This window comes from Strix uralensis, chromosome 6 (genome assembly GCF_047716275.1).
Source record: "Strix uralensis isolate ZFMK-TIS-50842 chromosome 6, bStrUra1, whole genome shotgun sequence".
NCBI lineage: Eukaryota > Metazoa > Chordata > Aves > Strigiformes > Strigidae > Strix > Strix uralensis.
Window position 1 is genome coordinate 17970852 of NC_133977.1, and position 25995 is coordinate 17996846.

The following is a 25995-nucleotide window of genomic DNA, read 5'->3' on the forward strand; positions in this document are numbered from 1 at the left end:
ATGTCTCAAAGTCACTAGAATATCTTCCTTTTATTTCTTGCTACCTGCTTTATAAAATAAATTACTTGTAGATAACATATTTACAAATTCATAATACTCACACTACAGTGACTAGTCATGCCAAATCTAAATACATGGAGAGCAGGGAGAAAAGTCCATCTGACAAGTTCTCAGCAGCATTTTATTGAAAACGTGAAACATTTCAATTTTGAACCCCAGACATTTTGTTGTCTATTGAGAAGCTATGAAAAAATATTACCCTAAAGAGTGGAAATTCTATGACGATGAATGAGGAGACATTGCAATGTACAGTGTTCATTATTAAATTAAAAGGCACTTGCTATCCTGCTTGCCTAAAGATTATATAAAAAACAAAACCTCCAAAACATGTCTGCAGAGAAAGGAAAAGTGGTAATAGCAAAAGAGATTAAATATGTCCACAGAATACATTCATATTTAAAAAGACAATAAAGTTATGACCTAATAACTTAAGCAGATGCTTCTATGGCATAACTTAAAATTTTGAAAGTCAATGAAACACTGGGTCTGAAGTCCTTGATTTTTTTTCTTATTTAAAAAATAAAAGAAAACTCAATCCAAACCACTAAAGCTCTTGAAAGTTCTGTTCATCCAGGCACCACCACCAGTGCCACAAGACGATCTACTCAAGGGCAGGAGCAATGTAATTCAATAAATCTATCCTGCTGCCAGTTCTTGATTTTAATTCTTAACAATTGACTAGACAATAATGCAACCCCAAAGCAGAATATTCATCAGGTAAAACTGTTTGTCTTTCAAATAGACAATCCCTCACTGTGTTTCTGCATTGCAGAGTGGTTTGAGTGCATATTCAGCCACAGGCTGAGTGCCACATTCAAAAAATGTTTGAAGAGAGACAGAAAACATAAGGAACTAGTAAACGGGTAGGCAAAAGTGATACAGTCCACATTTCTGGTCAACTCTAATGTTTGTAGTTGGTATATCAGAAGAGGGACATGCATAATTCATTTGCAGAAACATTGAATGCCTCCACCAACACGCTTTCAATCTCCCCACTGTTTAACAGAATTCAGAGTCACGTATGCCTGTGAACTCAAACTAGTTTTAATCTCTTTTATCCTGCCATGAATGTAATCAGCCTTGTATTTTCCTCATGGTGTCTTCTACATTCACAGCTTCAGAATATTTGCAATCTTATCTACCTCCAGTGCCACTCAGAGTTCATCCTAGTGACAAGAAAATAAACAATTAAGTTACTCTCAAAGTACAAATGAAAAAAAATGAGATTATTGGGGGCTTTTTTCCCCTGTGATTTTAGATTTCTCTGTAGTGCTTATTATTTCAACTGGGCAAATGTTTCTTAAATAAAATTCAGGGTATTTCTTAATAACTGTGTGTTATCTTTTGATTTACAACATCAATTCCAGTCTTGCACTAATTGGCCTCTGTAATTTGGTGCCTGCTTGCTAAACCTAGTCTAAGGCTTACACTTAGGATACAGTGCCTCTCAACCATCTATCTTTAACACAGCTGTCCCACAGATATCTATAAGTTCTGCCAAGTCTTGCCATAACAGATGTTGCAACTTCAGTATTCTCTGCTACATCAGTGGATACGGAAAACCAAATTTGAACAAATAATAGTAAGCAGAACAAGACTGGAATTAAAATGTACGTTGTACTATTTGAAGATATGGCATTTAATACTTCACGGACAAAGAGCAAATGCTAATGTAATTTTAAACAGCTGTTCTTTACAATGATGTGAGTCTTTTGCAAAAGACCCAACAATAAGTATTCTTACCTTATTTCTAGATTTTTTTCTTTTTCCTTTATTTTGAATTGCTTCTAATTTTTCGTTCAAAAGGTCAGCAATACCTTTTGCGTCTCTGCTGTCTATATATTCCCCAAGAACATTTTTCTTAAAAAAAGAAAAAAATTAAAAATTGTGTAACATTACCCATGCTCTACACTGAACAGAAAAATCTGCTTTCAGATAAAATTCAAGAGGAATGCAGGGAGGAAGACAATGGCTCAGGTAGGTTGATTTATGATTCATAGATATATTTTTTGTCTCTGTTTAATCAATGCTAACTGTCTTTATAGTAGGAACCACTCAGCTGCTAGTTTTCAAAACTACACAAATTTTGTCTTGATCCTTAGAGAAACCTGAAATAGTTATAATTTTCTCACATTTATTCAGCTAAGTATTTAATGTAGACAGCCATTACAAAGTCTGCCACTTTGTAATCTGTGTTCATGAAATCTGTCAGTGTGGGTTGCAACTTTTGAGATCTGAAAAGCCATTACTCTTTACCACAGAGGTCTCATTGAATTTGATGGGATTATGCGAGGAAGGGTTTCTAGAACTTCCCATAAGAGATTCAGTTAAAAAAAGAAAAGGAAAGTACAATTAAAAGAATTGGCTTGAGTATCAGAATGCATTGAGTACTTTCTTTTCACAGTAATACATTAAAAGATGCCTATAATATTCTTGAAATTTAATAGTTTTACACAAATAATGGCAATTTCCTAGAACTACATGGATGCTTTTCAATTTTTTCATTCATTACTACTAATCTGTTAGTAGGAAATGTTGATCTCAGTCACATTGATAACTGAAGTGTTTGATAAGGTTTGTTTTTGAGACAGAACACAACTAAACATTTTTTATCAATTTTCTTAAGTCAGAATCATAATGAAATGCTATGGTTATATTGAAAGAATATTTCTCCTTAGCCAAAATGAAATTGTCCATATTTCTTTTATAGAGAGACTTTGCCTGCTTCTGGTAGCTGGTGATGGAATTGGTAAAGGTTGAAAAACACTCTGTCATGAGACCCCCCTGCAAAATTAAACCCTGGTTCTGGTTAAGCCCACATTTTAGTTACTGTTCTATTAATTTACAATTTATTATTTTTCAATAACGCATTATTACTGTATTACTGTCCTATCTGAAGTATTACTGAAATTGATTATTACTGTATCTTCAAAATATCTAAATAATGCACTTTAATATATTACAGAAATAGTCTCTTATATCTTGATGTGAAATGAAATACATCTACTAACAGTGGCTGCTCACCAGCATACACAAAAGGAGACACTTTACCTTTGTTCCTTGGTAGGGGTAAAACTTAACAGTAGGGTAGGCTCTGATATCAGCAGTTTGACAGGTCTGAGCATATGCCTGACAGTCCACTTTTCCAGCTTTTACTTTTCCTTTAACCATCTAAAAAGAAATGTTTATTAGAAACAAACGTCACAGTTCCATGGGTGACTGTAAGCAAATAACCTGAATAAGCCAGCAGTGCAGCTAAAAGTAAACAAAAAGTGTTGCTCAGATCTTTTCAATTTCTCAGAGTAGTTGCTTGCTTGCTTGCTTCTCAGACTTGTATCAGAAGTCACTCTGCAGCAGAGTACTTCTACGTGAATTCAGGGCAAGGCATGTCACAGTTCCAAAGGTGACCCCATCATAAGCTGAAATCTGTCTCAAGAGGGGGCGTGTGTGTGCAAGAGACAATACCCACTGGCATGTTGGCTCTAGAAGTGTGGACTTTCTATGAGAAAGAGGCTTATTTGGGGTATGTGATTTTTGGATGATTGCTAAAAAATAAAGTGCTGATGAATTATATGTTAACTGTTACAGTATAACAATCCACTAATATAGTTAAAAACCTACCCTTGCAAGGATCTCAAACTCAGGAGCAAAATTTTGGCAAGGCCCACACCAAGGAGCATAAAAATCAATGACCCAGTGATCTTTTCCATTCAGAACTTTTTCTGTGAAACTCTGAGGAGTCAGGTCTACAGACACTTGTGGTAGATATCTGTGGAAAGGAAGAACAGTCATAACCCATTCAAAACTTTAAGCATATCCAAATTCCCTTTAAGCACAAGAAAAATTTCTGAAGTTAAGAGTATTAGTAATCTGGAAATCCCTACTCTACACTTTGTACTATAAGACAATCCCTTTTTTAAAGTGGTAGACAAAATCATAATATGGTCTTCAGAAAATGGCTGGACAGTAAGGATTATGCTATTTCTCCACATTTTAAAAGCTTGAGTTAGAAGATGTGGAAAATTTAAGATATTAAATTAAGCAATACATATACCTGAGTGTTTCTAATTCTTGATTTACGTAGCATTTAAGTATTATTTTTTCCAAGCAAGCAAATTCTCTAAGTAGCTTGTGAACAAAGTTTAATGAAGTAACTTACCCCAATCCCCAGCCTCTCAGTGAATAGGAATCTCTGTGCCATCCATTGTAGCTACTGTAAAAATATTGAAAACAAAAGTCTAGTTGCACAGTAGTTTGATTTACATTTGAAAAAACCCTGTAGAGTGGAGATGGTGAAATAATGAACTTAAATGCATATGTTTTAAGATATAGTTCTAGCTCGCTTTCAAATCCGAATAAATGTCTCATTAATACAGTCCAAAGATACAGAATTAAGGACTAGAAGATGAAGAGAAGAAAAGAAAATAAAATTTTATGTCATGAGAGTAAGAAACTTGGTTTGGAGCACATAAACTTTGATAGCTAGAACTATTTTGAATGAAGGATCTTTGGTAATGACTCCAGATAAAATTGCAGGCTCTAAGAAACATGAGAATTAAATTGAAATATCTTAATATATTTTCTAGTTGATGTTCATTCATTACAATAAAACAATTATATACATTTCCCTCAATTTGACAGTAGAAAAGCCAGACAAACTGGTTACTTGGCTAAGGATTTATTATTTGGACTTTCAGGACATAGCTTAGTTTTGAAATTCCAGAGACAGGTTAGGAAAAAAGATTAATTCAGGATTCATATCCATTAATTTACAACTTTGTAACAAAATATTTTTCAGTACAGTTACCTGGTCAAAATCTGACTTGACAGTTTTTGGTGATCTCTATTTTAAGACAGATTTCCATATTTTTGCAGGAGATAGCTGATTCATGATTAGGAATTTGGCACTTAACAGTCATATTCACTAACTTACTTGTTTTCAACAAGGGAAAAAAGCCCACTTTTAAGAGAAACTTTATCTAGAAGAACTGAATAAAAGCAAGCAGTCCAATGATGAAAACTACTGAAGTCTGCTATTACACACTATGATGAAGAGTAATTACAATTTATTATCTGCCAGCATTTAATAGAACTTTCCAATTTGTAAAATAATGAAGCAACAGATCTGCTGTTTCAGATTGTTACCTATCTTTAAATATGCGTGTGCTTCCTGAAATCCCTGAATCTTCAAACAGTACTGTGAAATGGAGAGGACAGGCTGTTTGGTTTTGGCCAGATTTTATTTCCCATAGAATTTTTTTGTTTTGTTAATGATTAATATTTCCACACTAATGATACAATGAATGGGATGACTAGATATACAATGGACAATTTTTGCAATGGTGCTAACAGACTGTTGGCAGGGAGGATGATCGTCACTATTCTCTAAAGATAAAGCTGCATTCAATTAGGCCTCATAGTATTTTTATATTATATGATTTAAATCATCTACCTTAACAGGCAATTAAAGTTAGAAAACTGGCAAAAAAGAAGATGACATAAAAATTAAGATTCCTAAGGCAGTCTCACTTCGAATTACTGAAATGCAATGGCAAACTAAAATGACACTAGTTTGAAGTAACAAAGTCAATGACATCTAGGACAGTAATATTGCAACAGCCTATTTTAATAGCTGTGATGAACCTTTTCTAGACAACAGAAAAATGTGTATTCATCTTGTTCCACATCATCTAATGTTTCCTAAACTGAAGTAAGCTACTTACAAATACTGATGAGCTGTGTTTGATTTTTGAGGAAAGAGTCTTATTTCAGGATATCCCCGAACATTTTCTTGGTGACAGAAAGAATAGTATTTTTGACAATCCACGCTGCCTACACTGATTAATCCATTTAACATCTGAAAAAACCAAGAAAACCTATGATCAAAGATGCTAATTAACATTACTACAATTTCAGTAATACTTCAGAATTTAAGTCTTAATCACTTAGGGGAAAAAAACCCAACGAAACAAACCAAGATTTCCCAAGGCTTTCTTCTTTCCTGTAAATGGGTCACTGGTATCTAATGGGAGCCAGCCACCCACGTGCACTCCCATCATGCACATATATTTTAGTATAAGCTGCACACACATGGCTCATGAGGCACCTACCTTGCCTCAAAGGTACATGAGTGTGATTATTTAGTATACAGACTACCATATTATCCTGTTTCATACCATAGGCTCAGTAATTGCAACAGGTTCTGGTACAGGCAGATGTGCTATCGGTTGCACAGTTGGCCTGCGTCTGGAACACACTGTGTTTGCTGCAGAGGCCCAAACCACCTGGCATTGGCAGGGAAGCTGACCATTACTGAACATGTACTGTGGAGCTACTAATACTTCACAGACGTTTGACCAGAATATAGAATCCTAGCTAGAACTCCTAGTCTAGCTGAGTTCTAAATGTTTGAAAATCATGGACTTGTTTCCAAAGCCCTGGGTTTTTTGGCCCAAAGTTTCTAGTTCAAATTCCTGGAAACATGTCCAGGAAAACCCATATGGCTGTCAGTAAAGTAATATTAGCTTTATAAATGAGAGAATGCTGTAATGGCCTTGCAAAATAAAAACACCCACCCCAATCCCAACAATTTCATATTGAAGTATGTGTAATTAAGCTAACTGACAATCAGCCTTAGAGTGTATGGTATTTAACATTTATTTACTTTCAGTGAAGAAAAGATCTCAGAAAAAAATCTTCCTAATATAAGAAATAATTCAGATGGATAACACTGAATTCCTTTAATCTGAAATTCAAGTCAGAGGTTTCACCAAGGTCTAAATACTATCTTAAAGATGACTAATGATCATAAAGAATACTGAGAATAAAGTAATGTTATTTCAACCAATCCTTATGTAATTTATGGATAAATTTTTTTTCATATCTTGTTTTAAACAAATGCAGAGCTGTTGTCTATATAAAGCACTAAGCATCAAGGAAAGTTAGTTACTCTAAAGTTTCTTAGATCTTGGAAAACACATTTGTATCAACAGCAAAAACTGGATTACAGTATCAATGTACCAAACCTTTAAAAAAAAAAAAAGAAAAACAAAAACTTTGTATTTGAAACACTATAAAACTGTCAGGTAGGAATTCCCTGTTTTGTCCACAATATTAAATCACTAGATTTTCTCAGCTGATAAATCTCTAAGATAGCAGTTGTACCATCTCAATAATTCCACAGAAGAGGACACAAAAGCAGAAAAGTGTCATGTTTGAATGTAACTTACCCTGGCCATTTTTTTCCATTCTGGCATTAAAGCCTGACAAGGTCCACACCATGGAGCGTAGAAGTCAACCATCCAGATTTCCTCTCGTTTTCGTCTCTGAACTAATTCAACAAATGTCTCTGGTGTTAGGGAAACCACTGATGGATTCCTAAGATCCTAAAGTAAAGATAGTTTATAGACAGGTACTTTGCAACATTAAGTTATCCCACAGCTAGTGTCATCACATACAAACAGACTGTACCAAATTCCGAGAATGTCCCTCTTTTAGTGAAATTTGCTTGCTGCTGTGATAGGGAAGACTCCACACCACTGAAAGGCATGGAAGCATCAAAAGTCATCCTTCAACTTAACAATCATATGCCTGATTTGCTGAGAAAAGCTATTAAAAAAAAAAAAATACAGCCAGGCTGTGAAAGGGAGGTTTTCTGCCTCTTCTCCATAAAGGGAGGCAAAAGGCAAGAAATTCAGCTTACCTGGCCAGGACAAGCATTATGAGACTCAACCATGCTATTTAGGCTGGGATGCAGAAGAATACATGTGGTGCACTAGGGGCCTCTGAATATCAACTGAAAAAGACTGATCTCCACCTGTTCCTGCACATGTGCTCTCAAACCTGCTTTTCCTGGGCTACCCGGAGAGAATGAACAGTCTTTTCAAAAGTGGAAAATAGCCTGCAGATGTAGCAGTGAGAGAACCTGAATGCTGGAGGGAAGATGGGTGCCAGAACTCTGGCAGCAACAATGAAGAGTACCAGTGATACACAGTTCCGCGAGTTATGGAAGTTCAAGAAACAGCTAAGAAGGCTGTGTGGAGAGCAGCAAGATAATCGACAAAAATGTGAACTTCCTCCTACATCAAAGTGTGACATGAGGCGTTTTCACCTTAGTATCACAGCCCTCCATACTTTTAATTCCTATATCCTCTCTCTTGAGATAGAAAACATTACTATTACTTTGCAGATTGAAAGGGACTGTCAGTTTTCTGCTAATGATCTCAGAGAATTCATTAGGTGTCACATCCCAGACTGACAGTTGCTGTATCACTTTTCTTGCCCAAGGTTTTTTCACTTTTTATCTTACTAGTCTATTTAATTAAAAAAAAAAATCTTAAAGTCTTCCAACTAAAGAACACATCTGTGAATGAGCTGCATACAGAGCATGACTGCAACAAGGATTATAATTTACATACCTCTATAAACTCCAGGATCTGCTCAGCAGAGTGATGTCCTTCATATTCATGAACATCAGACTGATTGAACACAACTGTTGTTGGATAAGCTCGAATGTTATGCTAACAAAACAGTAAGAAATTGCAAGGAATGATTAGGTTTCTTGTACCTTCCTTTAACTGCCATTGGTATTAGTTTGTACAGTACAACTTCTCAGACTTGCATGCAGATGGGAGTTTGAAACCACTACAAATCAGTACAGAAAAGGTGTCACCTGTATTCAGAGATGACATGGTTTGTTCTGAATTAAAAAAAAACAGACAGTAGCTCTTTTGCCGTGTTCTACAAATACAGGAATTACTCCACAGGCTTTCTAAGCCTTAACTTTAAAGCTATTCCTAGTCTTCAGGTAGAAACACCTGTACTGTATGAACAACTGTATTGTTTACTATTGAGCACAGATGCTTCCATGATTTGATGTCTTCAGTGTGTAAACACATCTAAATAAAACTGTAAAAAGCTTGTCCTTATTTGCTCATTTTTCATGTGTTTTAAGACATTCACATTTTAAAGATAAATACAAACATTCTACCATAAAAACCTCTTGTGAACAATACAATGTGCAGTTGCAGGAAACCTGTCAAAATGTAGTATTTTCTGGAATTCAGAAAAAGTAATAGTTTCTACCACAATAAATTCAGTGGAGCAAAAGTTAAGCAAATTTAAACACGGAAAATTGATCAAGATTTAAAAAAAATAATTTCATTCAATTACTGTATCTTTAACAGGTGTAAACTGTTAAGTAATAAACTTTAAATTTGAAATTGATTCTACACTTAAGCACTACAACACAAAAAGCAAAGTCAGGGTGAATTAGAAGTGGTTTTTCAGACATCTTCAACAAGTGTTGTATTTCAATATAAACTTCTACTTTTAAATGTTTTACTGATTTTTATCCTCCTGTGTGAAGAACAAAAAGAATGCATGTATCTATAGACACACGGGAAAAACCAAACTTTCTGGGTCTGCTTAAATTCTTTTTTTCTCTTAAAAAACCCAGGAATTATTAAATTCTGACACTTCCTGAGTCTTCCAATAACACTATGAAATCAGAGCAAAGTGTGACCTGTATTTTGCATTGATATGTTATCTGTAGTGGTTACATAGCTTGCTCCTTTGAAAAAAATTATGAAACAAGTGTCCTGTTAGGTGTACTACACTTTAAGAAAGTAGTATTAAAGAACAAGCATTATCTGCCCCATCACCCTACCAGAAGAAAATAATATTCTTTGAAAGGATTATTTATTTTTTAGTTCCTGCAGCTTACCATGTTGCAAAGTCCTTCATGGACAGTACAGTCTAGTGTTCCAAATTTAAGCTGGCCATAAAGATGTTTTGATGCTTTTCTCAGCTCCGGTAACAAAGCTCGACAAGGAGGACACCACTAGAAAACAAAATGCAAGTTAAGTGCAATTGCTTTCTCCACAGTTGTCTCTCATGAGAACTAAGCTGTTTGAGATGAATAATATGCTGCTGTGACAACAGACTCCACTAAATACAAGCTCCACACAATCTAGGAATTAGTGCTGCCAAGGAATGAGAAATTACACTACCATCCCATGATGCTGAGGGACACCTTCAAGATACTGCTAGTATTTTGCTACATAATTACATAACAGATTTTAGAAGAAGGGAAATGTAGCTATTAAATATTTACCGGTGCAAAGAAATCCACAAGCCATGGTTCCTTCTCTTTGTCAGGAAAATTCTGAGGTCCCAGTGTAATAACATGAGAGTTGACACTTTCTTTGGCAAATGCAACAATGTCATATAAGATCTTCTTTCCTTCAAAGAACAAAGTAGAAAAGAATCTTTATTTTTCCCTATGAGAGATCTCATTAAAAAACTTGGTGATAGCAACAGGAGTCCTTCAGTTCCCTTGACTGATCTTTAGACATGGCCTGCTTAAATAAATTAAACAAGTATTGTCTTGCTTTTTCTCAGGAAGGCAATGTTAAACTGTCCAAACCTGCACAGGTAAGACACACTCTAGGTTGTTGATATTTGGCTAAATATTAAACTGGATATTTACCCAATATTAGCCAAATAAATATTTTATTCAAGACAAAATATGTTTTTGTCAAACAAAATGACTTTTTTTTTGTGACTGGACTATTGGCTGTTTTACCATCTTACTAGTATTTGTTGGAATTAAAGTTACCATTCTAGATACACTTGCCTTGGCAAAGCTATTGACACAGTGAAGACTTCAAGCAAAATAAGTGATACTGATGAATCACAGCTATTTAGATGTAACTGAACTTCCTGCTGACACAGCTCCAGTGAGCAAAGATCATGTCTCTTCATACCCTTCACGTACATATTTTTCAGCAGAAACAAGCGCTTGTGTCTTGAAATGAACCAAGAACTTCAGGCTAATTAAATCTGAACTCACTGCACAATGACAATGACAAGATTTATTACTGTTCTTAGATTTTAAACTGTTGAAGCCCTTCAACACAGCCTGTAAAAAAGCCTGATTCTTCTGAGTATTATATTGTTATAAATACTGGAGCAAGATAACTTGGCAAATGTTCTAGATGCCATCTATTTTGTAAATAGTAAAACAAAGCATTCAGAAAAGAATGTACGTACTGTAGTCCAATGTATTTCTCTTACACTATTTGTAATCTATGCCATTACAAAAAGATCTAAAAATGCTCTATGTATATGACCCTTTCTTGGCCTATCTCCAGGAGTCAAAATTGCAAAGAGTACAGAAGGCTTTTCCCAGCAGCAATCATTAGATGTATGGGATCACCTTTCCCCCTTAGATACGACTAATCTTTTTTAAGTAGGAGAAAACTTTTCTCCTTTCTCCTTTGTTACAGTACTGAGGTTTTGACTTAAATCTGGCAAGCTGTTTCTAATAATTCAGAAGCTGAGAAATGAGAACTTCATCTTGCATAATTGCCTTGTGCTGCATTCTGGATGAAGCTACACCTATTGCTGCAAGCTACAGTTTTGCTTCAGGCTCCATTCTTCTTCAACCAGCATTTTTGAATCCTTTCACTGGTACACAGCAGTACAGTTCCAACCTTTCCTGGAAGGAAATTGCTACTTTGGAAGTGAAAGCGAGGTAAATGTCTCAGTATAGATTTTCTTGGATGGAAGTCACCAAACATGGAATTAATTTTAGTGCAGTGACACATGAAATCAAATCCAAGTTTCTCAAGTTAGCAGCACTGTATAACTAGCAGGTTAAGCCTCTATGAAGGGCGTGTCTTACAGCATTCTTTGGTTATCCCACCCAAACCAGACACTGTCCTGATCAGCTTCAGAGATTTCATTTGTATGTAATTATGTAAATGATGTTGAAATAGACAGGATAGTAAAGACAAAAATACATCTCTTGGCATCTGATCACTGGTCACCCAGGAAAAAAGAAAACAAACCGAAGTAAGTTTGTGCAAGGCTACAGTAAGGTCAGAGAAAAGATAGCAAATATTAAAACTATAAAACTGTTCTTTGGGAAAACAAATGCAGTTTGCCGAAGACAGTGTCATCTCAAAGTGATTATGTAATGATTTAAACTTGCCAAAGTTTCCCTTACCATGATGAATTTCATAATCTCCAGTTCCTTTTCCTTTGAAGACGGCTAAACAAGGCTGATAGACATATAGTTTACTGCAGATGGTTGGTGAAGAAAGACAGTCAAACTTGCCAACCTATTTAACAGACAGTGCCATTTTAATTAAGGCATCCTAATTTATATAGATTAAAATATTTTGAAAGGCATTAAGGGTTCGGAAATAAAAGTAAATATATGGAGTAGTAGCCTTTTTATAAACAACAGAGATCTTAAGACAAACTATGCTGTTTGAGGAAAACTACTAGCACAGCTATATTAGGTTGCTTGCTGATTTTTAATTTAAAGGTCAAAACTGGGAATAAAACCTTGAAGAATACTCTTTTTTCCCCCCGTCCAAATAAAAGAGCAAGGAACAAAGACACACCTAAATGTGACATTAAAATTATTCTAGTCAAGCAAATACCTTATAGAATAACACAATCCATATGTCTTTAGTACAAAGTTTGAATTTGTTTTCTTTTTATTAAGAAAATTTTCAAAGATAATGATAGGGTTTTGGGAATAATTCAAACACAGTTTCACATATATCAATTTGGTGTTGAAGTGTTAACTTTTAATTGTTACCTGAATGGGATCTGCAACATTTTCCATGAGAGAGCAGATTTAAAAGATCTTTCCTAACTACTTTTAAATTATTCAAACTGTATGGAGAAACTTCACTGCTTGCTTGAAATTAAAAGCTTTACTACAGATCTACCACATGATAGTATATCTCTTCCAGTACCAGAGGTGACATAACAACTAATATTAATGAAAAAAGACTTGTTTTCTGAATGTAAATGGTATTTAACATGATGAGTGAGCAGTCTTACCTGAATATGTTCATCTTTAAGCAAAAATTTAAGTTTCTTAAATTCCTCTACATTTGATTTATCGCTCTCCCCAAACTGGAAGAAAAGCAGCCATCGGTGATGAGCCAGACGGTCCTTTAAATGAATGGAAAACAAAACCACAACAAAAACACAGACAAAAAAAAAATTATTCCCAACTTATACCAACTTGTAAATTCATTTTATAAGGGCAAATACCCAGTTATTCATCTGATCTCTGAGTGACCTCCTCCACTCAATAAATTCTTTCATGTAGTCCTTCCACTAAACTTCCTTTTACAGCATCATAAGCAGGAAAAAGCCTGAAAACAAGCTGGCTACTCGCTACCCTTGTGCTGGGTTTGTGTGGCAGGGTTTTTGGTAGCAGGGGAGGGGGCTACAGCGGTGGTCCCCTGTGAGAAGCTTCTTGAAAGCTCCCCCGACTCCAAGTCAGACCCACCTCTGGCTAAGGCCGAGCCAATTAGTGACACTGGCTGCACCTCTGTGATAACATATTTAAGAAGGGGAACCTGAGAGAGGGTGGGGAACTTTGAGGACAAGTTATAAGAAGGACACCTATGCGAACACTGAGGTCAGTGGAAGGAAGGAGGAGGAAGGGGGCAGGTGTGCCAGACCAGAGCACCCCCCTGTATCCCATGGTGAGACATCAGGGCCACCCCCCCTGCCACTCATGGAGGTCGACGGTGGAGCAGACACCCGCAGGACTATGTGAAGCAGCAGCCCCCACTGTTGTAGCTCAGTGCTGGGAGGACTGCAACACATGGAGGTGACCCATGCCAGAGCATCTTGAGAAGAATGCACCCACGGGGAGGACTCACAATGGAGAGAGTTTGTGGAGGACTATTTCCCGTGAGAGGCATGCCACGTGGAGCAGAGGGAAGAATGCAGAGGAGTGCTTCCCCCCAACCCTGAAGGAAGAAGTGGCAGGACTGACAGCACCGTCCATCCCCTGCCCCTGCGTCACTGAGGAAGGAGGTAGAGATATCGGGAACAAAACTGAGCCCGGGGAAGAAGGGAGGGGTGGGGCGAGGTGTTTTTAAGATATGGTAACACTTCTCACTGTTCCATTCTGTCTGTTAAGTGGTTTTGTTAGTGTGTGAATTAATATGATGCTCTTTTTCTTCCCCTAATAAGTCTGTCTTTTGCCTGTGACTTAATGGGTGAGCAATCCGTCCCTGTCCTTGTCTCCATTCTGGAGCTTTTTGATTCATTTTTCTCCTTCCCACCACTGGGAGGGGAAGGGGTGAGTGAATGGCTGCGTGGTGGTCAGTTGCCCTCTGGGCTCAAACCACAACACCCTCTATACTTTTTGTTTCCATGTGCATTTCCTATTGTAGATCAAGCTGCTAAGTGCTACTACAGGTGTGAAAAGAGGTTTCGTCTTTTTTTCTCTCCAAGAGATGAGTAACTTTTATGACTTCTATTTTCTGTTCATATATTACTTGTTAATCCATGATAAGGTCTTTTTTCTTTTTTGCATTACTGACAAAATACATTTAAAATTAAATTCTCTACAAGTGTAGTTGATGTAAAAATTAACTACAAAGTTACAGTTGCAGAGTAAGCTGCACTGGCAATTTCTGTTGTTTTCTATCTTCCTATTAAATACACCCCCACCCCTTACTTTAGTTGTTTTGCTAAACAAAAGTAAACACAGACAAACAACATTAAACAATTCTGGCTACAGAGGAAAAAAAAAAATAATTTTCAGTTAAATAAATACTAGGTTGCTGTGTCAACAGGATTTGAAAAAATGTAAAACGTAATGATAAAAAAATATAAAAATACATTATTTAAAGAAGTCTTAAAATTTTTTAAAATTTACCTCTAATGATGCTGCAGAGATAATTTCAAAGTCTGGCAGATGCTGCATTACTTCCTGATATATTTCTCTGGCATCCAAGGAGTTAAGAAACTAGGAAGGAAAGTTAGCTGTGTTTATTATAAGGAATTACAAACATATACAACATATACAAAAATATACAACTGATTGTTGATGGTTAGTAGTCAAAGTGTCAGGGAAAATATTCTGATTTGTTCCTTTCCATCAACTGAAGAGTATGTATGTTATTTGATCAACTTCTTTTTAGTACATGTAATTTCAAAAACATCAATCTCAGAATAATGCATTTTAGTTTGTTTTCCTACAATATTAAAGACATCATATTTTGTCAAAACAGGGGCTAGAAGTCTCAAATTCAAATTTCAAGCCAAATTTTACAATCAAGTTTACAAGATCTCCAATCTAGTCTTACAGCCTTCCTTAACTCCACTGTACAGATATTTAAGTTTCAGTAATTTTTAAAATTTAGGAAGTTATATGAATCAGTAACTCAGAGTTGGTAAGCTACAAGGTCGAAAGTAGGTAGGTTACAAATTAATTTCCTCCTTTTAAAGGTAACAGTAGTGACAATAAAGGAACAAGCCGTGCTTCAAACTGAGAAATGTCTCCCATACAAATGTAGGAGGAGGTTGCAATATTAGAATAGAGCCAAACAGCATAATCCGTACCGACAGACATCGTAGGAGTACTTTTATCACACATGTCAGTACTCCCTTCACAGCAGCATTTCTCTAACTTGTGATAGCTGGGGCATATTCTTTCTGGAATAAAAACTGGGGGCACATGGCAAATCATAGAATAATTTAGGTTGGAAAAGACCTTTAAGATCATCAAGTCCAACCGTTAGCCTAACACTGCCAAATCCACCACTAAACCATGTCCCTCAGCACGACATATACGCATCTTTTAAATACCTCCAGGGATGGTGAGTCAACCACTTCCCTGGGCAGCCTGTTCCAATGCTTAATAACCCTTTTGGTGAAGAAATTTTTCCTAATAACCAATCTAAGCCTCCCCTGGCACAACTTGAGGCCATTTCCTCTTGTCCTATCACTTGTTACTTAGAAGAGACTCCCAAAGCTTGCCCAGGGTAGCTGGGTAGCAGCTTTAGAACTAGCTCTTGGGCCTGTCACAGAGCACATCCCACCCCTGGATTCCCACAGCTGCTCAGGGAGGCTCCCGAGGAGGTGGCTAGGCAGTACTACATGCTGCTGCTACTGCAGTGTGCACCTGCTCACTCTCCCAGCATACCAGCAAACTGGGGACCACCTCCAGGGATCCCTGCCTTAGAAGCCAGGAGGCATATAAACTCATACCAGGGCGTATAAGCTTAGAAGAAAGAAGAAAAAAGCATCTTTTCAGTTGCACATGATCAATCTGGAAATTATTTATACATTCATTTGTCACTGTCATCACTTTATTTTATCTAGATACAGAATGGTTGAGAAACATTCGTACCAAAACACCTCCTTTCTCTTTGTTATTTATGGTGGCTCCAGGTGGAAAGTATGCTGTAGTACTAGATGAGATATCTAAATTATCACAAAGCTCACCCTGGGTGCCACAGTCCATCCAGCCTACATTAACAAGACCTTCCTGTAACAAAAAAACAAAAAACACACACCACAAAACAAAAACAAAAACAAAGAGTATTTTTTAATTTCAGGTTCAGAAATTATTTTGAAAATCTCAACATAAGCAAATATATACAACATTTAGAAAATAGAAAGAAATGACACTGTAATTCATTAGCTAATACTCATTCATATTTTAGAAAATTATTTAAAAATTTATTGTTATTCCAATAGCTACTAAGTCAAAATATTTCACTCTTTGAAAATTAATGGGTGAAATCTTGGTTCCACTAAACTCCGTGAGAGTTTTAGCTACAACTTGATGCTTTCTCTTCTGTTGTTTTAAATATAACAGGTAATGCTTTCAAAGTGAAATGCTGCTTACCAACATGCCAGCTAGCTTAAGGCGTGTTTGGTAACTCAAGCAATCTGCAAAATAAAAATGATTTCTTTACAAACATAAAACTTCAAATTATTAATGCACTAAACCTACTATTGCCTAGAATTACCCCTTTCCTCCCTACAAAGGTATGCTATTTCAAGAGCCATGCTTCCTGACTATTCTTCTGGTATTTCAGTGACTAAGTTGTAACATCTAGTAATCAGCACTTGATGGTTGTCTACTCTTACGTTAAAAATAACATGAATAATGTTCCCTTGCTCAGGGATCAACACAGACGTCTCATTTTAAAAATTTTAATATATTATTTGCTATACTAAGACTGACCTTTCAAATTTCATCTTAATGTTTAAAAAGAACCCACAAGAGGTAACTACATACCATCTTGGAATGAGATTTCAATGGAAATATCAATTTTCTGTGATTCAAATAATAACTCACTATAATAAAAACATTACATGCTCTAACTACCCATCCAGAGTTTGAATAGTTGACCTTCTGATGCAGATTTTTTTCCGAAATAAGAAGATGCATCAATCTCACTTTAACTGGACCAAAGTTGAAAACTTAACAAAAGGACTGCAACTTGAAATCAAGCCTTTTACAAATGTAAATCCAAGAGTGCAGCTCTGGTTATTCAGTTCACAGAACAAAGGTCTCTTCATAAAAACCAAGAAATCTTTGTTTGTCAAAGGTGTAGCACATTTACTTAGCTCTACCAGCTAATGAAGGCAACTTTCTCATATATTGTATCCAATACTGATCCCAAGAAAGGCAGTGACAAACAGATAGAAAAAATAATGTAAATCTAAACACTGTCATGGCATCAGTGGTAAGAGCCAATTACTAGGTCCAAACCTCTTCAGAGAAAATATTCAGCTAATTTTTGCGTATTGGTGGTTTAAAGGGGAGGTACATCCTTTCTTCTACTCAGCTATCATGACAAGCTGGCATGCACCTATGCAGTATCTGTCATTTGATCTTGAGCTGGAAACTGAAAATAAAGGCCTGTTCTGCCAGTTCCCTTCCTGAGAGGTCACACTTGAGCGCTGCTTTAATGACTCACGTGACATTGCAGAAGCACAATAGCATAATCTATTAATGTCCCTTTTGTCAAACTGCCTCTAAAACTGAGCTTAAATGACCCACAGTCAAAATACTGTGATCATCTAAGATGTTTTGCAACTTTTTATTAAAAGCAAAAGGGATTATGCCACTATCAAAAGTTTTTTTTGTTTACCCTATTTGAAAAATATTGAATACACCTACCCCCACGTTCAGCACAGAAGGTGATCAGCCAACCAACACCAGAAGCAAATGAAGTTTCAATGGCACTGACAAAGTTTCCTAAGAATGAAACAATTTGCATCAGTTTGTGACTAGTTAAACTTGACTATGAAACCAGGTTTTATATCAGCCAATTCAGTAAACTGTTTTTATCTTAAAAATAACACTTAGCAATAGTTGACAGATTCAGTTGTAGACCTAGTTTCTGCCATATTTTATATTGTAAAAGCAATTTCAAGAACACCTCAAGCAAAATAAGTGAACATTACCTGCCCATAACTCAGTGACTGTGCTTGTAACATATTGCATGGCGAAGTTCTTTAAGCTCTCTTTTGACCTGTCTCCATAATATTTCACTGGTTGCTACAGAAAACAAAGAACAAAGTTTATAAAATCTAAAGAAAAAAGAAAAAGAAAAAGCCACCCCCAAACCCTACTGTTTTTTTATAACAGTGCTTATGCAACTGCAGGGCCCCCAACCCCCCCCAAACCTTAGCTCTAATTGTTCTCTCCCTCCCATATTGGAATGGTTGAAATTTATCTTCTGTTTAAATTTTGTAATGTAATTTCTTTCCTAGTCCAGCAACACCAGGATAATTTAGCCTTAGAAACACCAACTCCCAATGATTATATTTCTATTTACATAAAAATTGCTTCCATCAGTCCATTTAGTATATGCACAATCTCTGCGTTCAACCTCTCAAATCTTATCCTTGTCAAAATGTACCCAACTATTCAAGTGCAATTTGTATGCCACCCCTGGCACCACTACTTAACAAACTGCTATAAAGCATGATGTACGTCATGCAGCTAGCATGGAGGAAATATCGTGGAAGGAATTTCCAAGTTTCTTTAGGTACGTGGTCATATTCTTTAGACTCAAAACCACAGACTATTCTTTGTATTTGAAAAGTCCATTACAATACTGTAAGAGAAACTGTTTAAGTAGACTTGTCGCTTTACTACAGCACACCGCCGACAGTATCTTCCCAAATCAGAAATGCTTGTTGCATGGTAAAATGGTTCAAAAAACCACCGTATAAGCCACATATCTATTTTTGAAGTTAACTTCCTAAATTAATTCAACCAAGGTGAAGGAAGAGAAAAAGTAATTTATTAAAAGGAAGTAATTTATTAAAAGAAAGATCTTTATATAACGATTGAACAAGTATTAGAGAAATAATACTCTTCCAGATTTCAATCTTGCTAAAAATGCTTCTAAAATTTTATCACTCACCATTCCAGTTTTGAAAACATACAGACTGGGATAACTGTTAATCCCTTTAATTCGACAAAGCATTCTATTATCTCCACAGTTGACAGCTCCAATGCGTATTACTCCATCCATCTCCTTAGCAAACTCTCTCCACTAGACAAAAGGGGAAAAAAAAGGAGGATATTTTCCTATAAAGATATAATGAAAAATCAGCACGTTTTATTCCTGGCATCTTAAATTCTTGTCTTTGGTTTCAGCTTCAGTGTAAAAATCCACTTCATTAAGTTTTATGCTGTTAAAACCAATGAAATTTCAGAGTTAATTTGCTTGTTATACATACCGTAGGTGCTAACTCATGGCAGTGGGAGCATCGAGGAGAATAAAAATTCACAAACCACAGCTCTCCTGAGTTAACAGCAGCATCTAGATGGAGAGAAGAGAATTGTAAGTAATGCACATCTACAATGTAGTTATATCTAGAATGTGCATTTTTACTATATTGTTATCCCCAAAATTAAGTAAGCTGAATTAAGTATTAATGTCAGACACAGTAACAGTAATTCAGATGGGATAAAGATTGCACCTCACTTGCACATACTCGCTGCTCTAGGCAAGTGCACAAAAGTCATATTTCAGAGGATATCAGCACCCTGACTTTCAACATCTGTTCCATTAATTAACAATAAACATACTCTCTACAGATTACACTATCATACATTTCAGCTAGGTTATGTCCCATTACCTTAAAAACAAAATACAAGTTCTAAAAGACTTTTACCTACTAGAACTTTCCATTTCCATATATCACTTTATGTATTTTCTGGGTTCCACTAGGCAATCTTTTTATGTAGGGTCCCTGTCTAATACGTGAAAATGCAATTTAAAAATCCCAGTTAATATAATTACTAGAAAAGCCAAGGGAAACATATTTAAATACTCTTGCTTATAAAAGAAAACAACAGCAACAAAATATACACACACAGTGGTTATCAGCTTGAATTACATGGCTTTCAGACTCTCCATTTTTGGACATAATTTTTATAGTGAATTTTGTAAGTTGTATTTGCCTATATTAAAATATCCGCACAAACAAGACAACTAAGGAATGTGTAGATTCTGCAAATCAATTAACCAAAGCAAGACCAGGTTCTCATCGAGACCATCATGAGGTTCTGCTATCAGAAAAGTTTACAAAACTGGTTCAGCACGTAGCTCTAGTCCGTGCAAAAGAAACTGTACTCAAAATGCAGATTTAAAAAAAAAAAAACAAAACCACACAAAATCCAGTATTTTTTCTCTCTAGTCTCTTTTAGTTATAAACATCTTGGCTGTAATTTTAAAAGAAAAAAAACTGGATGACATCCTCACTGAAAGCATTATCTTTCCTGACCTTGTTTTGCTTAGCTGTGGTTTTTAGTATCTGGTATCACCTTCTGGTCTTGAACCTCTGTGCAAGACTGGATTACACAGAAAAAAATTAATAGAAAAAGTAGTAATAATAAATTGAGAGAAACAAAATTTTAATTCAAATAATTTCCTCTTACAGATCTCTAAAAATATCTTTCAAACTTAATCTAAACTGTTTATTGATATTGATCTGTTTGCTAACTAGCGTTTACCAGGAAGCGTTAAGGGGTTTTTTTTTGGTTTTGTTTTCTCATCTGAGGATTTTCTGACAGTTTTTTTGCCTAGATATGTAATAGAAGTCTATAGATATACAGCTCAGAATGTAAAAATTGTTACTTTGGGTTGCCCTGTGGTCAAACAAATAGTTATTTATTTAAAACTTACCAAATTCTCCTCTGTCCAACGTTATAATTTCAGGATCATCATCATAAATACCTATTAAAAAACCCAACGATTGCTTTTTATTTTTGCCATCTTCACAATGAAGAAACAAACTATCATCTTATTCACAAGACAGAAAACAGAAGACCGTACCCTTAAATAGTAAGCTCGCAAAGATAAGTTTTTACAACAAAGCTGTATTTGCTTAGTAATAAGTAAACTTAGTTTAATCTCTTGCTAACTCCCACACCCTCATGCTACAAGAAGCCACCATCAGAATAGAGCAGTTCTTTTGGTGTTTTAGTAGACCAGCCACTGAGTGAGCAGAGAACTTGAACTACCAGTGTTATGGCAAGAGTATTAGAAATAACATCAGCCGGTTGTCAGATTAAAATTCAAGAAGCTTCAGCTCTCAGTGAGAGTGTTATATGTAGTGTCTGTAAGCTTTCACTTCTCTCAGCCTCTGGTTATCTAAACTATTTAGATCACAAAGGTGTTTCAGCCACAAGCTTTCCCACTAACCAAGGTGTGAACGCAGTGGAATAAAGTGGACAGAATAAAGGTAAGGAAGACCGCTTTTTCTAAAAAGCTAACCAGTCCTACCTATAACATCACTATAGAAAGTCTACTACTTCAAGAAAGGCAGTGCAGAGATACCAAAAATACTATTAGATATCATTATATTATGCTACTATGGCTACAGATCTTTTACAGTACCTAACATGGTGAGATGCCATTTCACCTGAGGTATACAAGGATTACATGCAAATAAATAGAGAAATTAATTTCTAGAGGTGCCAAGGTACTTTTTATATTACTATCCATTTACATATCATGTAATATAATACATACACTCACCCATACATATATAAAAATATCTGTATTTTTATATATATACACACACACACATATAAAACGTAAAAATACAGCTATAGATACTCTCCAAATGGCTGGTTAACAGATATTCAAGGATATCATTTCTCAATCAAGCAGTGCAACTTCAGGCAGATATAATTTCTTAAATCTCTTTATCTGAAGAAGTTCTAGGATAATTTCCATATTTTCCTGTGATAGTTGCACCTCCGGTTTATTCAGCTTCAATTTGTACAGACATTAATTTTTTAGAGATTGTGACATACTAAATCAAACTACACCAGAAAAAAATTTTGCCATGGTGGAGGTTCATTTCAGCTTTTTCTTTCATATCAATCAAGCCATGTTCCTCAGCTCCCTATTTTAGCTTACTCCTGTTAAAGCAGCTCTGAGAATGGTTCACCCCAGCCTTTCCCTACGGCTACCTAAAATTTGTTGAGATAAGCATTAAATAACTTGTCTCAAGATCATTTTAGATATGATTCTGTTATTTTTTCATTTTCTACTACCTCTTTACTGATCTCTAACTGTATAAATTGTATAAATCTCTATAATCTCTATTGTATAAATAAGAAAAACAGCGTCATTAATGTGTAAAAAGATCTGTTACAGATCTGAATATTGCATTTGTGACGGATTTAAGCAAATCACAAACATATATCATAACTCACCAAAATCATAGCGATAAAAGTGCCAGCTTTCATAACGACCTCCTTGCTGCTGATCTTCAAGACCTTTTTCTCCATATTTATCATACTTCTTCCGTAGATCTTCATCTTTAAGTACTTCATATGCTCTATTTATTTTCAAAAAATTTTCATGTGCATTTGGATCATTCTAGGCAAGGAAAACTATAATTAGTAACTAATTAATAAACCATATTGTACGTATAATGCTGAGAAAATAATATTTGGAAATATTTTTATATTCCTACTTAAGATGTCAGTTGTGATGGAAGCAGACATTACACAGTGATCTGCAAACAAACTACAGTAAAATTTTCCTTTCTTGAAGCCAGATGCATCTTCTCCTCATTTCTTCATCCTCACTAACGTACTAACTGAAATACAAAGTGAGCTGGTAGGAGACTGTTACATTCTCCAGTGATCCCTCTTCTTTCAACTCTCTTTCTTCAATGGAAGAAAAGAAATAAGTAGTCAAGAATGAAGACTTACCATTTCCTTTATACTCTTTTCTACTCCCCTAGAGTACCTACTCATCCAGTTTGAAAATCTGTTATAAAGACAGATTCATGCCTTCTTATTTTATGGTGTAGACAGAGGCCCCCTTTTTTGTTTAAAAAGCATTCTGGTTCTAGGTAGCTTTAGAATTAGAATGGTGAAAAATCTGCAGACATATTTTGAACCTCAGTTTGGGTTCTGAGATGGTGCAGTATAACAGTTGTGAGCAAAATCTGCAGCACTCTCCCACCCTTTTAACTTCTGCTTACACATTTCATTCAAAAGACACTTTTTCTTGAAGATTCTTGACTTATTTACCTAGATACACAGGAAATTAATTACCATTATGGAATTTGTGTAATGGCTTCATCTTCTAAATATCATCTTTAATGTTGAAAATAACTGTTGAAAAATCTCTAGTAGTATTTGCATACTTGGAAACTACAGAATCTGACCCAAAATGTTATTAAGTTTGAAGGTATCGACACAGGGAAAGCAAAACTTGCAGTTAATAGCTACAAGTTGGCATTTCTAACTGTTGAGATTTGGCTTTCTCTTTGAGCTTTGCCATATTCAAACCCATTACAAAACATTAGCGCCTCAGAGGCTTCAACATACTCTGTGCAGGAGGGCCCTGAGCTCATATGGAACATTACTGTCTTCTGGGCTCCGTGCAGGTGTAGTTGCATGTATAAAGATACAGACCCTCATATTTCCTGTGAATTTCTCGTTATTTCAGGAAATCTTGAGGAAAAACTGATGATGTTTAAATTTAAAAGTGATTTCTTTGTACTTCAGAAAATATGGTAGCACAGACGGAGCCATTCCCAGTCTTCTCTCTCTAGTTATTCTAGAGCTCCTTATTACCCTCCCTCAGTAGGCCTTGGCAGTCCTATTCGATACTTGGAGATTGATGTCTCAATACAGGCTGGTGGCGTTTGCTACTTAGATGAGACTTCATGTTAGGGAAACAGTAAATTCCCCTAAGCTCAATGGAAAGTGACAAACTCATCAGTTTACCAACAAGGTAATAGGGTACAGACATAAATTTTCATCTATTTACAAAAATATAATCACAAAATAAATTATCTTGATTTTTTTTTTGCTAAAGCAATTTAATATGGCCCAAATTCAACACAACCATATATGTTCAGTTTATGCCTTTCTGGAAATTTTCTCTTCAGCAAGTCTGAGCTGAACCATGTTATCAGGTGGTTACATTAATTCACAAGAACAGAGAAACATTTTAGATAAATTAAAACCACTTTTTTTTTTAAATATTAAGATCCATTAACTCAACAGCTTTGACCCGTTAAAGATGTAACTTACCTGATTTTTATCAGGGTGCAACTTTAATGCCAGTTTTTTGAATGCTTGTCGTATTTCTCTACTACTTGCCTCTTTGGTTACTCCGAGTAAACTATAGTAGTCCTGATCAGTGCACACAAGAACTATTACACATACTAAAACTAGCAATAAAGATCTTTTGAAATATCTAATATAATCTCCTTTGGATACTAAGAACTCCATTATGAAGCTTTTGGAAAATTTACAGGTTCCAATTCAAGTAGGCTTTGGGAAGAAGTCTCCGGTAAATCCGCCACTCTTCAGAGATACAGCCGTATTTGTGACAGAGCTTCTTCAAAATGCTGGTTGTCCTACTTCATGTCACAGGTCTTGCAAAAGTTACAACCGATAAGAAAAGAGAGGAAGAAGCAATTAAGTACATTTTCCTGCTTATTCAATAAATATACGTTAGTAAAGAACCCCATTGCCAGCTTGTGCAGACTGCACACGACATTAAGTTTCTTGATGGCCGATTACCTGCTTTCTGACGACCACACAAGTGACGGACATCTCTCTATTGTGTGTATCGTGAATGAAGTAACCATGCAAAGCTTTGCTGAATGACACTAAATACCAGCCGCTTCTATCACACTAAAAAAAGCGGTTTTACTAGGGCTCACTTTTCTTTCAAACTTACTTTTAGTACCGCGGGAGGACATTTCTTCCGAAAGGACCGGGGCGCTCGGAGGCAGCAGCCGCTGCGGGGCGGGGGGCTGCTCGCCGAGGAGGCGGCGGGCGCCCCTCGCAGGTACCGTCGGGCAGACCCCGGGGGCCGCCCGCGCTCGACCCGAGGACCCGCGGCTGGACCCGCCCCAGCGGAGGGGACCCGCGGGGCGCGGAGATGCCGCCGCCGGGAGGGAGGGCCGCCGGGGGCCGCCCGCCGCGGCGAGGCCGGCGGTAAGAGCCCCAGGGGGCGGCCGGGCTGCGGCGGGAGCCGGGGCGTGCGGCGAGGGACTGCCGGGGCGGGGTAGCCGCGCGGTCCCCTCCCCGCCGGCGCGGCCTCGGTGCCGGGCGGGCTCCCAGGAAGCGGCGCGGCGCTTACCGGGCTGCAGGGAGGGCGGCGGCGGCCGGCGGCTCAGAGCGGCGCGGAGCCGGCGGCGGGAGCGGGCCGGGCGCGGAGCAGCATGGGACGGCAGCGCCTCCACCCCGGCGCCGGGCGGAAGGGCGGCCCGCGGCGGGATCCGGCTCTGGGCCGGGGCGGGGCGGGGCAGCTCCGGGACTGACGTGGCCGCCGCGCCCGCCCTGGGCGGAGTCTCGGCTCCTCCCGGCCGCTCCCTGCCGGGGCAACCCGGCCCCGGGCCGCCCCTTCCACAGCCGGGCCCGCCCTCTGTCTGGCCTCAGCCGGTGCCGCCGCCCGCAGCCGGGGGTGACGCGGGGTGGTCGGCAACAGTGGCGGGTCCCGAAGGCAGCCGCGTCCCTAGGAGAGCCCGCCCCAGGGTCTCCAGCCTGTGCCCGGAGCCCAGAACCCTGCCCGAAGGTGCCCCACGGGTCTTCACAGATGGAAGGCGTCCAGGGGTCCCTTTCCTCCGGGGAGTCTCCCTGCGGCT

The 25995-nt window shown here is 37.3% G+C and overlaps 2 protein-coding genes across 10 annotated transcripts in view; one reads left to right on the forward strand and one right to left on the reverse strand.

Annotated features, from left to right (window-relative positions):
• Positions 1–8979, forward strand: part of PIKFYVE (phosphoinositide kinase, FYVE-type zinc finger containing) — an 86541-nt gene extending 77562 nt beyond the window's left edge. For 7 of the 8 annotated variants that reach the window (XR_012629451.1, XR_012629454.1, XR_012629460.1 and 4 more), the window contains 2 exons: positions 1996–2037; positions 7322–8979. The gene's annotated coding sequence lies outside the window, so the exon portion shown is untranslated. Of the gene's footprint in view, positions 1–1995; positions 2042–2772; positions 3106–7321 lie in introns of those variants that run through there. The other variant, XR_012629453.1, reaches the window with a different exon arrangement.
• DNAJC10 (DnaJ heat shock protein family (Hsp40) member C10) lies at positions 12–25601 on the reverse strand. Of its 2 annotated transcripts, none has more exons than XM_074873045.1 (23): positions 25491–25601; positions 24431–24777; positions 22592–22757; positions 21051–21101; positions 19600–19682; positions 19281–19412; positions 18313–18406; positions 18026–18103; positions 16742–16785; positions 16241–16378; positions 14765–14854; positions 12922–13035; positions 12071–12185; positions 10175–10302; positions 9785–9901; positions 8478–8579; positions 7290–7445; positions 5784–5917; positions 4220–4273; positions 3682–3829; positions 3112–3231; positions 1804–1920; positions 12–1226 (listed from the first exon to the last, which is right to left on the reverse strand). In XM_074873045.1, exons 2-23 carry the CDS (start codon positions 24629–24631, stop codon positions 1215–1217), a joined length of 2394 nt encoding a protein of 797 aa, XP_074729146.1. In that variant the 5' UTR covers positions 24632–24777; positions 25491–25601; the 3' UTR covers positions 12–1214. The 2 variants fall into 2 exon arrangements, with proteins under 2 accessions (XP_074729146.1, XP_074729145.1); XM_074873044.1 differs by lacking the exon at positions 25491–25601 and adding an exon at positions 25086–25254.
• Between the last annotated feature and the right edge of the window lie 394 nt (positions 25602–25995).

Coding starts and splice junctions, on each gene's coding strand:
- DNAJC10 (XM_074873045.1), bottom strand. CDS start 24,631: ATGGAGTTCTTAGTATCCAAAGGAGATTATATTAGATATTTCAAAAGA. Junction 14,855..16,240: donor AAGAGAAAGGAGGTGTTTTG/GTACGAATGTTT, acceptor TTTCCTTCCTAG/TTTCTTAACTCCTTGGATGC. Junction 9,902..10,174: donor TTGTGGATTTCTTTGCACCG/GTAAATATTTAA, acceptor TTTGTTTTCTAG/TGGTGTCCTCCTTGTCGAGC.